The following is an 18,177-nucleotide window of genomic DNA, read 5'->3' as shown; positions in this document are numbered from 1 at the left end:
CACCATAGACTGGGTGGCTTATAAACAACATAAATTTACTTCTCCCAGTCCTAGAAGCTGGGAAGTCCAAGAGCAGGGCTCCAGCAGATTTGTGTCTGGCAAGAGCCCGCTTCCTAGTTCATTTTCAGCCATCTTCTTACTGAGCCTTCGCACAGCAGAAGGCGCAAAGGAGTTCTCTGGGGTTCCTTTCATAAGGGCACTAATCCTCTTCATGAGGATATGCTCTCATGACCCAATCACCTTGCAAAGGCCCCCCCCTTTAAATACCATCGCCTTGGGGAATAGGCTTCTATATATGGATTCTGCAGGGACACAAATATTCCGTTGATGGCAACATCCTTGCAACTCAAAATGTCATCTATAGACCAACAAGGTTGGCATCACCTGTGAGTTCACTGCATTTGGAGAATCTTAAGCCTCACCCCACACCTACTGAATCATATCTTTGTGTTAACAGAGAACTAGGTGATTCATAGACAGTTTGGGAAACACTGGTCTGTTTTCTTATAGAAATGATTTGTGGTCACAAAAAGTTAATATTGATTGAATTTAACATAGTATAAAACTTAATACAGTATAAGGCTAATTCTATAATATACTGTCTGTATGAAATTAATAAAATAGTCTCTAATTTTGTGTTACATGATGAACTCAATTGGTGAGGGGAAAACAAACAAACAAACAAACAAAAAAAACACAAAGAAGAGGACCAAATTGACATAATCCAGTGTAGCCTGTCCAAGGGTCCTCATCACAGAGGTCAGGCAGCTGGTCAGAGTGTGGCTGAGAATCAGAGCAGTAAACACTAGAGTAAGAGAGTTCTGGAAGCAGGCCACAGCTGAGCCTAGGACTGCATGCTCGTGACAAACAACCAGGGAAACTGTGAAATTTAAAATCTTGGTAGTAACACCAACCATGAAACATCAGCCAAGGAAACACACATGTCCAGAGCCCAGCAGCAACCTGGAACCGAGCCACTGGAGATTCTGACTGGGTCACCACTGAGGACATGTAGCAAAGAGAAGCCCGCGAGGCCAGCGTCTTAAGGAACCCCAGAGCAGCATGACTGCAGTTCCTCTGCTTCAGTTTGGCTGTGGGGATTTGGCTCTCCGGCTCGAATCTCTCATGGGAACCCAAAAGGCCAAATCCCACAAACTGTGAGAACTGCCAGGAATGGGTCTAGGGAGTAGCCAGAGTGACACTAAGCTAATGAGTCTGGGCCTCGCCGCCATGCCTGTTGTGGATTTTCTACAACTTTTTTCTTGAGATTTCACATTAAGACAGCATTTGTGCTTTTTTTTTCCACACCGTAGAACTAGTAGATAAGAATAAATGTTTCCCCAGTCTCGAATGTCATTGGGACACAGCATCCTTTAAAAAGAAAACCCAACACGTGCTCATCAGACGACCAAAAATTTCCCATGTTCGCAGAGGAACAGAAAAGTATCAGCTGCCTCATGGCTCCTTCCTGAGACTATGAAATGAGAATCAGGATTACCTTCAGGTTATTGGTTAATCGGAAACTCTCGCCCTGCAGTATAATGGGAACTTCTGCCGGTTGCTTACACTGTCGTTTCTTTTCTTGTTAAGGTATCGGCAACAGCGTTGCCTACATGTGATGTGTATTTCCAGCAACAGGGGAGCGATTTCACAGTTGACAAGGGCAGTATAATACTGAAGAGCAATCAGAAGCAGAGTGTACGTGCTGACGAGCGGAGTGAGGTAATCCACTTCTTCATGGCTGTTGTCTGTCCTGCTGTTGAGTGAACAAGGAACCGTGCTCAGAACCAGGTGGGGCCCGGCTAAGTGCTCAGGCCTCGTGAGCTTCTCGTATCCTCCAGGAGGGATGGACGAAAGGAGGACCCCAGCTCAAAGTAATTAGAGCCTCTGGGCCACACATCAGTAGCTTTATTTCTTTCAAGACAGAAGTTTCTGGAAAGCTAGATTCTGGAGTCAGAGAGTCAGGTATTGCATAATTTCTTGTCATTTTAGTAAGGAAATGTTCCGTGCTGAGGAATAGTTCTCCCCCTCGTTGGAGGGTAAAGGACATGGGGATATCCCTGGGGCTGGTGCATGGCTGTGCCCTGGAATCTGAGGCCATGGGATGTGGCCAGGGCATCCAGCCCACACTTCACAGGACCCCCCTCCAATGGCTTCAAAAGGCCCGAGGAGACCTGAGGACCTTGTAGCCATCCCACTATATTAGCGGAAGTTGGGGGTGCTTGAGACCCAATCATTCATTCGTTCATTCATACCCTGGCATCTTTGCTTACTGAACATTCCCGTGTGCATGTGCACGAGTGCACGTGTTGGAAAGCAAGTGAAATCAGCTGCTGGCTGTCTTGTTCATGAATCTACCTGAGGCAGTTCCTTACAGATAAGAGACCTCCTTGAGGGAATGAAATGCCTGGATCCATAATAAAACTATGTAGACGTGAAGCCTGCCCTTGAGATTGTTGTTGTAGAAATGAGCCATGTACACCAACAGCTAATGGTTGCGGGGTTGAGGGGAGCACCAGAGAAGAGGTGCCCATAATGTGATAGGGACTCAGGATTAAAGGGAGCCCCCTCCAGCTGAGAGGAGCAGAGAAGGCTTCCTGGCCGGGGCTCTTCCTCCTGGGTCCACGCACACCAGTATGGCGGCCTCGCTCTTTCTCTTGTTTCTGTTCCCACACCACATGCCCATGGAGGCTTCTCTGACTCTCTGCGCTTCTCATTCTGAGTCCATCTGAAAGAAGAGAGTGGGAAACAGTGGCTCCTCCCCTTCACTGAAATGACCACCTCTGTATGACTGATTTGTAAAACTTCTCCTCATCCCTGAAGACCCAACACAGATCCATCCTCCTCTGGCATTCCCTACCATGTCCCGCCATCTGGACACAGTTCCTTGTTTCCGTCTCTGGGGTCCCGCAGATCAGTCATTTTAAAACTGGAGGTTCCGTCTATTAGTAAGTGGGTTATGAAATCAATTGGCTGGGTCAGGTGGTGCAACAGAAGAATACAAAACAGGGCATATTTTTGTGTGAAAATTTTATTTCCGTTTTCTATACATGTGGACATGGGGACTGAGTTGCTGTCTTGGGTTGGGTCCCCCAGAAACAGATATGAAAGTAGACATTAGGGTGTGCATGCGTTACTGGGAGGACACTCATCAGGAGAAGCCTGTAAGGGAGCAAGGGCAGGAGGCCGGGGAGGGGAAAGCAAGGCAAGGACGAGTCTAGGGTAGAGTCTAGCCTTGGCCCGAACCCGCGCAAGGTTGGAAGCGGCACAACAGAATTGTCCCCCATTGAGGCCCAAGGGCAGGTGAGTGATGTCCATCAGTCAGCCGTGGTTGAGGCCTGCCAGCGCACATTCAGGCGACCTCCCCGGGGAGGGGGCTCCCATCCAAGGATAGTTCTCAAGAGGAGGGAGCAGTGCGAGACAGCAGCCAGCAGTCACAGCCGCTGTGGCTGGAGAGGGAAGCCCTGCGAGGGGCAGTGCTCAGATCCCTGAGCAGAGCCCTGTGTTCAGAAATCAGGGGAAAAGAACACTGAAGGTGCTGAAATATCTAGCTTCTTAGTTTCTTCCGTAGTCTTTCTCTTGTGACTTGTTAGTGGTTTTTTTATTTGCTGTTTAATGTCGTTTGAGGAAAAGAAATATGTAGAAGTTAAATTAGTAGCCTGAATTGTACCATTCATCTTTGTGTCATGCAATGCCAGTTTCCACTGCAAACATGAGAGCATTTGGCTTCTGTGTAGGCCCCGAGATTGCAAGTTTGTGGTCACATATGCATCTCCAGCTTGTTCTTTCCAGAACAATGGAAGGCTGTGCAAAACCAACTCAACTTAGTTTTCATTTCACTTCTCAGTTTGTGTTGTACTGACACTCCCTACATTCAGCGTGCTGATGAGTAAGGCAGGACTGTGAGATGGGCACCCAGGAGTCACTTTATCTTTTATTCCTTCTAATCATCCTTTGTTGTAAGCTGCTGGTTGATACGGGGAGGCCACATGAATAATGGCTTTCTTCAAATGCCTTTGCCTTCTTTCTGCTTTCAAAGCAAGCTCTGGTTGGAACGGAAAGCCTGGTTTCTTAGAGCTGTCAGCACCCTGCTTACTCAGTCATAAATGTAACACATTTACTTTGTATGCACTCTTAGTCTCAATGAACACATGCGCATAGTAGGTCCACTTGAACGCTATGCTCACCAGCATCGTGTGAGCTCTTTGCAAATGGGAGCAAGCAAGCAAACACATAGTGGGCACATCTCTTCCGCTCACATGTGCCTTCCATTATCCCAAGAGACTTCATTCACAAACAACTTCAAAGATAAAATTATGATTTCAAGATGGTGACAGCAGAGCAGGAAACCAAACCCTGGGCCCTTTGGAGCATGGGACCCTCTGCAAGTACACACATTGCATGCCCTTGAAGCTGACCGTGCTCATTTGTTTCTTCCATTAAGTTCCTTCCATGCAAGCATGGGTTCCCCAGGATTCTCATGGGTCACTGTTTCTGGGAAGATTTACAAAAGGAGACTAGTGGGACAAACTGCAGCCTTCAGCTGCTACAGTTGGTCCCAAGGTTGTAACTGATACTCTCTATCTTCTGCCCTTCTTGCCACCCATTCTAGAGTCCCCTCATCCTCAACTAGCACGTCTGTTGGGGTAGGATGACTTAGACCCTCATCCCTCCAGGGTCTGAGCCTCTGGTTTCCATAGTCTTATCAGGCTACACGTAGGGCAACGCCAAGTGTGTCTTAGTGGGCCACCTCAGTGCCATGGATATTCCTCACGTCCTGATTATACAGCATCAGCCCTTCTAGTGATGGTCATTTCTTCCCAGGCCTCCTGGCCTACTGGCATGAGGGTCCTGAGTGACTAGGCAACAGCCATAGCTTTAAGTTTAGTGGAGTTCTTTGTTCCTGCCCAAGAATCGAGATGTCGAGACCCACAGAGCCTAAAGTTGAAAGCATGAGAAGCCCAAATTCCTATGATCACCATCAGTGACAGTGAATTTGGCTACTCCTACTTGATTTCCAAACCCATGTTTTCTGCCTGTTGGGAACACAGCATTACATAAAAGACTTCACTCTAAGCAGTAAACAAACTCCAGAAGAGTACTATCCTGCCCCACAGGGTGTCATTTCCAAGCTAGCTGAGCTGATGCAGCTTTAAGAGACCCCGCATTCCAACCCCATCTGAGATTAGAATCTTCTGGAAGGCTAGGTTTGTGTAGGAGCAGTGGATCTCAAAGTCACAAGGCCACTGCTATATTTCTTTTGCTGTCACGTGAGTCCCTTGAGCCGAGGAAGTGTTCTGCTTTCCCTTACTGGTGGATCAGACACTCTGTGAGTCCTCCGAGAGTGGTGCCAAACAAGGGCATAGACTGTCAGATTCTCTATGGGAGACCGTGTAACATCACTTTGGACCAAGGGACCCAACTTCATCTTCATGAAGATGAGATGAAGACTCATCTTCACCCAACTATATCCTTTAATATAGGAAACTGCTGTAATATTTTGTGGAATACCTGGATGATTCAAACCCTTTGGGGCTATACTATTACAGAGAGTGAAGAGAGAATGAACAGCCTTGGGGCAAGACTGAATACCTGCTCACCCCAAGTCAATACAAATTGCTTCTGTTCCTTCTTCTATACGAGAATGGAGAAGAACACATTTTGCATTTGAGTAGCTGTATATCATATACGAAGGTGGTGTTCAACTGCTCTGGTAAAGATACAAGTGGGACTACGCTGGTTAGGTTTGTATTAAGTTTGTAATGAGGATATGATGGGAACCACCACTGAGTCCTGACAGTGAAACTTCGAGGATGCCACTGATGTGCAATATTGTTTTTTGTTTACTATATTGGCTTGATGGGGAGAAAGTGGAAGATGGGCACCTCGGAAGACTTTACTTGGCATTTCCTACTATAAGAGCTCTTCTGTTACCTTTCAAGTCAAAGAGTCAGTGTCCACTGCTGAGCAGGTCTATGCCAATTACATACTCAGGAATTGGAGGAAATAATCAATGGGTGGTTCAGTAAGTGCAGTGAATTCACTGCAAAAAGAATTAGGCCAGGACTCCATATATTACCTGACCCTTATATGCCCCTCTTCTAACAAGGGGACCATGATGGCTGGGTACATGGTTTACACTTGCCTTGGTTTTGAAGAGTCTTTCTTCATGGGGACCTGGCCTCTTTTTGGTCACCAGGTTCTGGATCCGAGAAGTGGCTCAGATCTAGGAACTTGACAAAGCATCATGTCTTTCCATGAGAGCAGCTGACCTCAACCTTTCACTAATTCATACCGGATCACTTTTGATTACATATTTAAAGCTTTGTTGTCTGCTCATCTACCTTGCTCCTAGGAATACCATGTTCTATTAATCATCTGCATAGAAGATTCCTATGGGTCAGGCCCCCTTGCCCCCTCTCAAACCCTTGCTGCCCATTTTCATAATTATACCCATCGTGCTTTTGAGAGTGAAGACATGCCCAGCCTTTGATAGTCTGTGGTCCTGTCCTTTTCAGTGACACTAAGGAGCTCAGTTCTGTAATGGTGAATCCCACCAGCCTACAGAGGATACTCAACACTCAGCTCTTCAGGGATGCTGGTGCCCTACTCATAGGTTCATTGCTTACTGTCCTGATATACAGCGTGTTCCCTAGGCCTTCAAGAAACATAATTAATGGATGTGTTTTCCGATCTTGCATTTTAGATCCATTCTAGCATGGCTGCTACTCTGAGCCTTGTATCCCTTCCTCCAGAGCCTGCTACAGCTCTTCTGGAACCTCTGCTTCCTTTCCTGAGAGCCACAGCTTTTGCCAAGCTTCCAAGAGCTGCTCCAGCAATATATTGGATCCGTCTCTCAAGGCCCCAGGGCTCTTGCCAGGCTAATTAAATCCTACATTACTAGTGACCCCAAGTCCACATACTGTCTTTATCCAGTTTCATATTCTGCTTCCCTCCTCCAACAACCTCAGGATCCATAGCCAGCCATTCTTTCCCAGTTGCTACTGGTGTATGTTAGCCAGTCCCTCTCAGAGATCCAGCCCTTTCCCAGTCAGATCATCTGAAACTTGACCCTAATGCTCAGACAGGTGGTGAGGAGGGGTAGTATAGGCAGGTCCCGGGGAAGGTGCACATTTTCTTCCAAGGCATCTGCATCATTTGAAGTTTCTACATTGTCCTCAAACATGGCTGGGGTGGAGTGGAGGGACTCTATTTTCCAGTAAAGGTGAGTGGATTATTTCTATAGTCAGAGGGTGTTCAGGAGAACCTCAGGGTTCAAGGTTCTCGTGTGCATCACCCGTGTCTTAAAAGCCCTCTTCTTCCCTGTGAGGGGCCTGACTTCAGCATAGGTGACTTACCGAGGCTGAGAATTCAGGCTTTTCTGAAGTTCTGCAAGTCCTACAACGAAGTCCCGTGCTTGGTCTTCAGCTCTTCCTGCCACCTGACTAAAGGAGAGGAGTCTTTAAAGACCTCCAAGGAGGCGGGCCCTCTGATCCTCACACTAGGCTTTGAATTAGTGAATGACTGTCCTGAACCCGTCATCTTCTCTCATCTAAGCATCAGCAGCATTCAACAACTACCTCCTATTGCTGCAGTCCACAGTCCTTATAATTACTGCTCCCTTATATCTCTCAGTGCCAGAAATATCCAGTGGGTGCCCCGCTTCCCTCTTTCTCTTGTCCCAAGTTGTCCACAGATGACAGCTTTAGCAATAGCAATTTAGTAATTGCTAACCACGTTCCAGGGATCATCGTACAAGTTACACACTGGGGTCCTCATCACCAGCTGACCCGAAAACCATCCTCCTCCCAAAGTGCATCTAGGAGCTTGCTTCTGGGTAAACAGTCAGGCGCCGACTATCTCGGGTCAAGTGCCCCAGAAACAGAGCCGAAGCCTGGATTCAGGTGCATGTGATTTATTAAGGAAGTGCTGTGCTATTCAGGAAAACTCCAGAAGAGGAAGACAGAAACAAGACAAGGGGAAAGAGTAAGATGTGGTCTCAGGTAAAACAAACTTTGGATTGATCCACGAAGGAGCTCAGAAGCATAAACCGCGGACAGAGTTGTCTTCAGCTTTTTATAGCCTTGTATTAAGAAGCCATTGGTTGTGAGCTACCCTGGGAGCAGGGATGGAGGTGGGCTTAGGGAGGAGGTATAGGAGGCCAGTTCTCCGGAGAAGGAGGAGACTGTGAGCTCTTAGAAGCCACACACACAGCAACTCATGGGTGGGTGCTCCAACCAGGGAAAGGGGATCCCCGAGGGACACCTGCAGTGTCTATGGCAATTGTGAGGGTATACAGATATGTTCCATGTATCTGTCCATTGAAAGCTCACCTGGCTGATATGGTTTCTTAGTTACATTTCGGTCTCCAGTGCCAGATTCTAAACTCTTCCACATCAAGGACTCTGTCCTATTCATCTTTGTGTTCCTAATGCAGGGATTGGCATTGAATTGTTACTGAATAAACCTTTATCAGACAAAAGGAGTTTGGGGTAGATCACAGAGCAACTTGAACTCCAGACGAAGTAATCTGGGTGTGACTCTGTTGGCGGTTGGAAAGAGTGTGAAACACTTATTGGCAGGGGTGGTGATGAGGGCAGAAAGCCACAAGAGGCAGAGTTCCGGTAGAGGCTGCAAGCCTGGGGAGGCAGAGGCGAAGTCATTAAAGTATTATCTACAGGATCCAGATGGCCCCAGGCTGACAGCCAGGATAGAGACCATCAGGGAGGCTAATCAATCAAGTGTGTTACAAGTTTTATACTTCTATGCCTCTAAGCAAATAGAGGAGCATGTCTTATATTTGCATGGAAGAGATAAAAAAAAAAAAAAAAAAGCCATGTGGGTTTTCTCAGCGTCATGCATAATTAGGAAAAGCCCATGAAGTAAGCATGGGAATATTTTCTTTCCCTCCATATTTTGGCCAGAGTCCCATAGTCATATCTGAGAAAATCCAAGGTCATCAGTGTGGAATTTGTTCAGTTCATTAGCACGTGGGGTACTTAAGCTTAAAGTGGTTTCCAGTGACATTGCTTTCAAATCAATCATTCCATACGGTAACATATGCTCTGAAAGCTGCTGATTCAGCACGTTATCCTCAGCTGCCTTCTGGACCTGGCTGGAATAATTTATCCTTGACTCAGGTGTATCATATACACATCAGGAAATATGTGCTTTTTTTTTTTTTTTTTTTTCCCTGAGCTCTTCCAGGACTTGACTGTAGGCAAAGCTGTGTGCATTCCTCTTCAATTTTAGGGCTCAGTGACTTTTGGCCAGGTGCCTGCCTTTCACGTGGTTTTCCGAGAACCAGTTCCTGGAACCCCTGTTACGTGGACTGGACCTGGATTTGCCAGAGTTCTCCCTGGGGCCGGCTTGAGATTTGTCGTCAGCAACATTTCCTTGCCCATGGACTTCACCATTGCCCTTTGCTACGAGCCTCAGGTATCCAGCTGCTTCTTTAGGGGTAAGAGGCTGACTGAAGTACATTCTGGAACTACGAGTTTCCATTCTGGTCTTGCTAGATAGGGTCAACAGAAAATGCAAAAAGTCGAACATCTGGAGACCATTAGAAATCAAAGAGTTTCCTAAAAATATTAAAACAACACAGTAAGCCAGAGGCACACATGCTTTATTCCATGGAGAGAAGCTGAAGTTGACGCTACGCATCTCAGGTACAGAATCTAAGGAAGCGGTGATGGCATGTTTGTGTAAGAACAATAAAAAACTAAAATAACATGAATTCTGCCCTCCTGGGACTTTTTCCTTAAAATTTTCTAAAACTTCAATAAGCTAACCTGTGTGCAGAGATTCAGGTTCATGCAGAAGAGACATTTATTTTGGACTTGGACTTGACCCTGAAACAAGAGAAGAGCTAACGGCAGGCTGCTCCTCTTGCCACCTCCCCCTGCCTGTTGAGAAAGATCTAAGGCAGAACAGAAACCAAATCAGAAAAACACTCCATCTAGAGCAGTGGCCCTGAACTTTTTCTCTGCATAATCTTTTCTTTGATAGTCTGAAACCCCACAGACCATTTCCCCTGAAAATTTTTTATGAGGCTGGGATGGTCTCAGAAACCCCAGGGTTCCTTGAGGGACCTCATTCTGGAAACTCTCATGGTCTTGTATGACCAGAGCGGCTGATCCACTTTGAAACTCTTGATATGACACAAGTCTCTATGGCTCCCTTCTAAATGATAGTCAAGGAGTTTCAGTGAACTTGGGCCTAGACAGTAGGATGAGTCATTAAAAATGTGATATATATTTTTTAATTTTTCCCTAAAGAGGACACATCTCTGGAATCTTTAAAAAGCATTTCCAAATTGCATGGCTTTCAGAGTATAGTGAATTAGCATATGCTATAAATACATATACACATATTTAGACACCTATAAATAGGTTTAGCAATACAATAATCAAATATTACATAACAAAATCTGTATAATGATACGTTTATATAATAATATTTCTGCAGTAACATGAAAACAAGGATACAAGCTTTTGTGAAGTATTCCAGATTTCCACTTTTGTTCTGTGATCCAGGGACAGGGTGTGGTAATTGAATCTTTGGGAGACAGAGGTTAAAAACAAGGCCCGTCAGGAGCACCAGGGCTTTTCCAGCCCAGGAACTAGAGCTACGGCCAGAAACAATATTCCTGGGTCTACCTGGGTCGCCATTCCGACCTCAGCAAGCAAGAGCAGAGAGCGAGCCTCTCAGACTCTGCTCCCAAATTCCATTTTCCAAGAGGGCTGGGGGTTGTGGGTTCAAGTCCAAGGGCTGCCCATGAGGTGTGTTGTGTGTGTGAATCCTCACAAGGGCGTGCTTTTTATGTCCTTCCTGTCAAGCCTGCAGCCGACTGGACTGTCGAGGTCCTGGTTAAGCCCCTTGGAGGGAGCAAGCACTGTCCACGCGAGAGTCCATGGCCACGGCCTTTGTCTTTCCCTTTACCGGCGGCTTCCAGGTATGCTTGGGACCTGTCCTCAAACATGGAAGGTTTCTTAGAATTTTGTTCCTTTATCGGTAATTTGTATCGAAGACCTAAGCAGAAGAGGTAACGGAGACGGTGACATTTATTGCTTGCTGTGGGCTACACTAAGCTTCACATTTAAGATCATATTTTATCTTGCTAACAACTCGTTAAGGAGACTTTCTCTTCATTGGGCGAGGAGGGAATTGAGAATGAGACTTCTTGGAGACAGGCCCCAGTCTTGGAGCTAACATACTGCAGAACCAGGATTCTAGCCCCGAGCTCCTGATTCCCAGTCTAGAACATTCCTTTCCCATTCACCAAACAGCCTGGAGAGGTGAGAAATTAAAATGCTTTAAGAGTAAGAATCAAATATTCAGCTGGTATTCCCAACAGCTGAGAGTCTATAAGGTTAAAAGAAAGAAAGAAAGAAAGAAAAGAAAGAAAGAAAGAAAAAAATTAGTAGCTTTTTTGCATCAGAGATTTGTGGCAAAATAAAACAAGAGACCCTGTTGAGATTAGCATGGTAGGTAGAATAAAGGACATTTGTTCTGTCCTTTTCCCAGAGTAGTCGCGACAACCCATGGCTAGTAGTCCCTAAGATTTGCTATTTGGCACAATCCTATGCAAGAGCCACACAGAGAATCTGAGAGTGAATTTGCTGTCCCCCCAACCCACCGGAGCTGGTCTAGACCTGGCCTCTGCCCCCACAGTCAAACCCACTTCAGTGCAGGTCGGAACACCACCAAATACCCTGGCCGCTTAGGTTATATAATTGTACTTTTGTCACTGAATTGTTGCTTTATTTCTCTTCCTGCAGAATCGTGCTGCTGCCCACAGCCATCTGTTTAGAACCAGATGTACAATATTCCATAGATGTCCATTTTTCCCGGCCTTTGGAAGGAGGGTCCCACGCTCAGTCCCACATCCTGGTTGACTCAGTAAGTATCACGGAGCGAGGGAGGGCGCCGCCTTCCAAGCTGAGCCCTGTTATCATTCGACTTTTAGACTCCCTGGTGACATGTTTCTTTAGAAGTATAAATGGGTTTGTGCCATTGGAAAAATCACTGATTCTCTGTAAACGTCACCTAATACCAACTGCACAGCTTACTGAACAGCGCTTATCAGCAACGGTTCGAAGGTTTTACTTACTCTGTTGTCTAGTCTTCACAACTACATGAGCAAGGTGCTGTCACTGTCCCCATTTTACAGATGACAGAACAGAAGCACAGGGTCACAGGGCCAGTGAGTGAGGAGGCTGCCATCAGAGCCAGACTCTCTGGTGCCAGAGCCCCCGCTCTGGGCCACTACAACATCCTGGCATGGCAGAAAGTTTGGGGAGAAATTCTACCACTTGAATTGTCAGTGTCTTGTAAGTTCTGCTCTGTACCTCCTGCTTGTGTAGTGTTGTGACCAGAGCGCTCATGCAAGTACATAGACAGGTACTTTTTTAGTTCCCATTATATCCTAAGCATTTTCTTATAGTGCTTATGTCATCTTCTTTATTTTCTTTTAAAGATTTTATTATTTATTTGACAGAGAGAGAGATAGCGAGAGAGAGAGCACAAGCAGGGGCAGTGGGAAAGGGAGGCGCAGGCTTCCTGCGAGCAGGGAGCCTGATGCGGGGCTCCATCCCACGACCCCGGGATCATGACCTGAGCCAAAGGCAGACACTTAATGACTGAGCCACGCAGGCGCCCTTGTGTTGTCTTCTTATAATTTTTAGGAACAGTGCATAATATTTCCTCAAATGACTTATTTCAACTTCTTTCCCCATAGAGTTGGGCCACCGATATTCCTTCTAAACCTCTCACTCTGTACACAACTTCAGGCCCAGGCTAGGGCCTGGGCAGAATTTGGGCACTGGGGAAATTTAAGCTTTCATTTACCAGTATCTATACCCTATGCCTCAAGGTTTATGGCTCTCGAAATAGCCTGTCAAATTAATTTCTGGAAAGTATTCTCCAGTTAACTCTCACGATCATTAGAAATATGTGAAAGGATCGGGTTCATTCCACCTTCAGCAGAATCGTATAGAATGGTGTGGGCTTCTTTAAAAGTAATTTTGTGAGTAAAAATCAGAATCATTTCTTACAACTGCATTTTAAAATATTTGTGAGAGGGCCGCCTGACAGACTCAGTCAGTGAAGCGTCTGCCCTCAGCTCAGGTCATGATCCCAGGGTCCTGGGGTCCAGTTGGCATTGGGTTCCCTGCTTGACAGGGAGTCTGCTTCTCCCTCTCCCTCTGCCCCTCACCCCTGCTTGTGTTCCTTCTCTCTCTCTTTCTCTTTATCAAAATAAATAATAAATAAATAAAATATTAAAAAAATAAAATATTTGTGAGGATCTTCTGATATCATGATTTAATTGCCACATTACTGCCCTGCAAAGTTTTATTTGAATGCAGCTATGGCCAGTTGTTTAAAGATTTATTTATATGGGGGGTGGGCAGAGGGAGAAGGGGAGGGAGGGAGAATCCAAGAGGACTCTGTGCTCAGCACGGAGCCTGACTCGGGGCTCCATCTCACAACTCTGAGATCATGACCTGAGCCGGGTCCAAGAGTCAGACGCTTAACCAACTGAATCCCCGAGGCGCCCCTGGCAAGTTGTTTATATATTATCTACAGCAGATTTCAAGCTACAAAGACAGAGCCAAGTATTTGCCACAGACGCCTTATGACCCACAAAGTCAAAAATATTTACTGTCTAGTATTTTATAGGAAGCTTGACAATCCCCTGTTTAAGTAGTTGTATGTACGTATTTCATGAATTGTGTCTTCAAAGTTTAATTTTTAACCATTGAACATCTTAAATTTATAACCTGGAACTTTGCTGTTTCATCATCTACTATAGAACTCAGTATGAAGCAGGTGTATCTTGGATTGTATTCTAGAAATCAGGTATTGTAACATCTAAAATAAAAAACAAAAAACCCCCGCCATTTATAAGATTATTTTACCAGAGATAGAATTGCAAGATTTAGAAAACAGGGAAGGAAGGAAGGAGGAAGAAGGAGGGAGGGAGGAAGGGGGAGAGAAGAAACAAGACACCAAGTTAGATTTGAATATTGTATAAATATGTCCAAAATATTGCCCTCAAATACTGTCTGAAACATACTAAAAAATTATTCATTGCTTCTGTGAAATTCAGTTTCACCTGGGTGATTTGTATTTTATCTGACAACCTTAGCCAAGGATGGTCTAAATCCTGCTCCTGGAGGTCCATGGTTCTACCAGGTGAAGGTAGAAAGGAAGTAGAAAGTAGAAACAAACTCTTGAATGAGAGTTTAACCTACTGTGATTTCCCTACCCATGGAAGTTTTATTCTCTGCCAGGAAGTTTGAAGAGAACTGCACTCATAGACCAACACACGAGTTACAAAGAAAGAAAGAACCCAAGCAGAGTAGAGAAAGGAAAAGGAAAGAGAAAAATGAAGGAATTCATACATCATGAAGAGATTTTATTATTATAATGATAGTCATGAAACTCAAATTTCTAAGAGCCAAGATACTCCTCATCTTAAATCCATATCCTGAATATTTCTAATTTTGTAAATTTCCAAGTTTATGATTTGATGCTGTATTTCAGGCATCCTGTGAATTATCCATTCACCACCCATTCATGGAACCTACATGGGCTGATACTGTGCTGGTTCCTGGGGTGTAAGCTTTGGTCCCCTTACTCAAATAATTCGCAGCCTGATGCAGAAGACGGACGTGTAAATAAAATCATTGCAGTGATATCTGACAGATACGTAATACAAATGGGTAATTTGAAATTACCTGAAAAATACTTCCATTTGATCAGTTTTCAAGCTTACAAATAGCTACAAAAACCATGAAACCTGAATGAAATTTAGGAAAGCAGCCTGATCTTGGCAAAGTATCAGAACCTCAGAAGAGAGGCTAGATCCCTCATTCGGATCAGATTCCCCAGAAGCCAAAACTGAGACAGGGACTTGGGTCCACCTGATTTATTGAGGGTATGTTTGTGGGAGAAGAGGTCCAGGGGACGGGGAAGGAACAGAGCAGGGATGTGATTTGCACTGAAACGTAGCTGATCCCACAGGGAGCTTGGGAGCATAATTGTACCAAGGAGCCAGTTGCCCCGAGAGGCAAAGTGGTGGGCCTGTGTGCCCAAATCATCCACCCCCCGAACCCCCCAGTGAGTGCATTCACTTCTGGAAAAGTTGGCTGAGTCCCCAGAAAGAGGGACAGCTGTGAGCAAAGAACAGCCAATGCCATAGCAGCTGGCAAATGGGAAGATCTGGGCAGGGCACCTACAGTGTCCCTTAGAGACCCTGACCCTGGATGCCCAGTAGGAGAAAGCCAATGCACATTTTCTGATTACAGACTAAAGCAGTTATTTCCACCCCACTGATTTTGCTGCTCTGGGAAGATGCTTGGCTGCCTGAGCCCTGGCACTTTCCAAGTTCATTCTTCTCCTGCAGCCAGATTAACATTGATATCTAAGACTAGGACACATTTCCAAGAAGCCCCAGTGAAAGCTTTGGTCAACCCTGGAGGCTCCTTCTGCAGAGATGGCTTTTGTTCTGCAAACAGAGTGAGACAGCTACAAATTTCCTTCCCGATTGCATGATATGTGCTTCCATGAAAATGTATTTAGAGTCAAAAGTATATTAGCCATTCTAGAACATAAAACCACCGTTCTTTTAAACCATGGGATGGACTCCACTTGGTAAACAAAGTCTTTAGAAGTTTCTAGAAGAGGTGAGTCATGACATTACAAAATCCTATAGCTTCACAGGGACTCTTATCATCTGAGCCATCTGCTTGGTGCCAGGAATGACCCCCTCGAAACTGCCTCAGACCAGCGACTATAGATAACCTACCCCTGGTTGGCTCCCCTCATCCCCAACCCTAGCCTGTCCGGCTTCCTTCTGCATCTGTCTTCACTCGGTGTGTGTTTGGAGAACAGTCATTTTAGTATCAACTTGAAGAGACCACACTGGACAGGTATATATGCTTCTTTATTGAGCAAATATTTATGAAGTAGCTACTGTGAATTAGACACTGCGGTAGGCGCAGGTGAAGACAAGCACCTCCCCCGACATGCCGGGACACAGGAAATGGCAACATGGTCTGAGAGCTACTGGAAGCCATGATGGGTCACTGGACAGGAAAGCTGGGGATGCCTTGAGCAGTGATCCTCAGCGTCCCCTGACCCAACCACCTCTTTCAGTTGCAGATATTTTTCAGTATCCTTTACCGATTTGAAACACAATTCACAAGCATCATAGCCTACCTGCTCACATACCTTCCAGAGCATGTCAGTGTAATGCACAAATACAAAGAGACGTAAAAGGAAAGTAATTTATAGAGAAACATTATGTACTTCAATATGTTTGTGCACTGGCAGGAATACACCACAGACACATGAGACGGGGACAGGGTCATAGGTGTAGAATCACTCAGTGTGACACAGCCAGGAAAGCAGGTGTGTTGCAAACATGTTTTTAAAACATAGACTAAGACTTTCAGCTCATAATTATCAGCAAAGATTTCTCCTTCATGGATGTTCGGTGGAGCATTCGAAAGCTGTAGGAGACGGGGCTGATTTTCCTTTGTGTCAAAACGTCTGGGATTTTTGATCCCCACCCACTAAAAGCCAGTAACACACCTCATCCGATGGCCATGACAACCAAAACTACCCCTTGGAATTTCCAAAATGCCCCTTAGGGGACGGCCCCTCCCATATTGAGAACCACTGAGCCAGGAGGTTGGGGGGCCGGGGGTAAGAGAAAGAAGCCACTGAAGATTTGAAGGAGGGGTTATCTGAACAAACTGCCTTTTAAGGAATCACAGCAACTACAGAGTAGAAAATTGATGGGAGAAGGGGAACAAGAGTGGAAGATGGGACGTCTGTCGGGCAGCCATCATGGTAAACTAGATGGTCTCAGAGCAGTGACAGGGGGACGAAGAAAGATAAATGCACCCCAGACACATTTAAGAGTTTATGTGGACCAGGCTCATGATTGATTTGATGTGGGGGCGAGGAGGTGAGGTGGGTAGGCAGTGTTGATGACGAAAAAGTCAGTATCAAAGATGAACTTCTTCAGTTTTCTACACTGAGTAGCTTGGGAGATGCTGGCACTGTTTCCTGCCAACAAGCACAGAAGGGAAAGCAGGTGGCAGGTGCATTGGTTTGCAGTGCTGTGGGGTGACCAGTAAGCTTGTCTGAGCACATCTGGTGCCCGCAATTGAGCTGTGGGCAGGAGACCTAGATTGAGATATCAGCAATGTGTATCGACGGTAACCGAAGGCACGCCATTATCAACGTCACCTAGAATGGGGGGGTGGGGTAAGAAGGGGGCTTATGGGAGAACCCTGAGGAACCCAACACTGAGGGATGGGGGGAAGGAGAGGTGTGGCATTGGCGAGAAGAGTAAATGTGGGAGGAGGCAGGGAGGGCTCCAAGGAAACAATGTTTCAAGAGATTTGGCTATCAAGGAGTCAAAGGGCAGAGATGGAGGCAGGGGCAGAAGGGAAGTATGAGATCAAGGAGGTGATTTTACAGATGGGAGAGATTTCAGCACATTTAAGTGCCAGTTGAAAGGAAGAGATTAAAGAAAGCATAATCCACAGAAAAGTTTCCTGAGGGCAAAGGGGATGGTGGCAGACATCTCCTCCACTGGGACACATCTTCGTGAGTGCTGAAGGGACGGGGCAGTGGTGGTGGTGGGGGAGTAGTACCTGAGTGCCAGGAGTTTGGGAGGCAGGAAGTGGGAGGCTCCCTTTCCTCTGTGAGGCCAGAAGAGGAAGAGGCAGTGAGTGGCCCGTCCGGGAGTGCAGAGAGAATGAGGATAGAGGTTTAAGGAGTGGAGACACTGTGAAATGGGCATCTAAAGCTGAGAGTGCACCACTGGTGTGTCAGACGGCAAAGGGAGAAGGATCGGGGGGTGTGGATGGATGCTGGAGCAGGGGTGGTTGAAAGGGGGTTGAAGCAAAGGACTATGGGAGCGAGGTTCAGTATGGACAAAACAAGAAGGCCAGGGGAAATCTATCTGGGTCACCTGGTTCACTCTTTTAACTAGACCTGCTGAATTAAATTTTAATTTCAGTTGTGACCAACTTGGTGTGATCGATTCTCTTATATTAGCGTGTTCTCCACTGTGTCAGCCATGCCACTGAAAAACATTTAAAGTGGTCATAGGTTATAACATGGGTAAAATCTTCTCAAGAAATATAACTGTATGGT

The 18,177-nt window shown here is 45.8% G+C and overlaps 1 protein-coding gene across 1 annotated transcript in view; it reads left to right on the top strand.

The window, feature by feature from the left end:
* LAMB4 (laminin subunit beta 4) overlaps positions 1 to 18,177 on the top strand; it is a 96,720-nt gene that overhangs the window by 39,530 nt on the left and 39,013 nt on the right. Inside the window, exons 15-18 of the mRNA XM_032873390.1 lie at positions 1,591 to 1,722; positions 9,253 to 9,438; positions 10,839 to 10,954; positions 11,781 to 11,901. Of these exons, the coding sequence (XP_032729281.1) occupies positions 1,591 to 1,722; positions 9,253 to 9,438; positions 10,839 to 10,954; positions 11,781 to 11,901 (555 nt within the window). The remainder of the gene's footprint in view (positions 1 to 1,590; positions 1,723 to 9,252; positions 9,439 to 10,838; positions 10,955 to 11,780; positions 11,902 to 18,177) is intronic.

The sequence above is a fragment of the Lontra canadensis genome, unplaced genomic scaffold, assembly GCF_010015895.1.
Source record: "Lontra canadensis isolate GAN:19392208 unplaced genomic scaffold, GSC_riverotter_1.0 scaffold48, whole genome shotgun sequence".
Lineage (NCBI taxonomy): Eukaryota > Metazoa > Chordata > Mammalia > Carnivora > Mustelidae > Lontra > Lontra canadensis.
The sequence above is the reverse complement of the archived record's forward strand: the minus strand, read 5'-3'. Positions and strand labels throughout refer to the sequence as shown.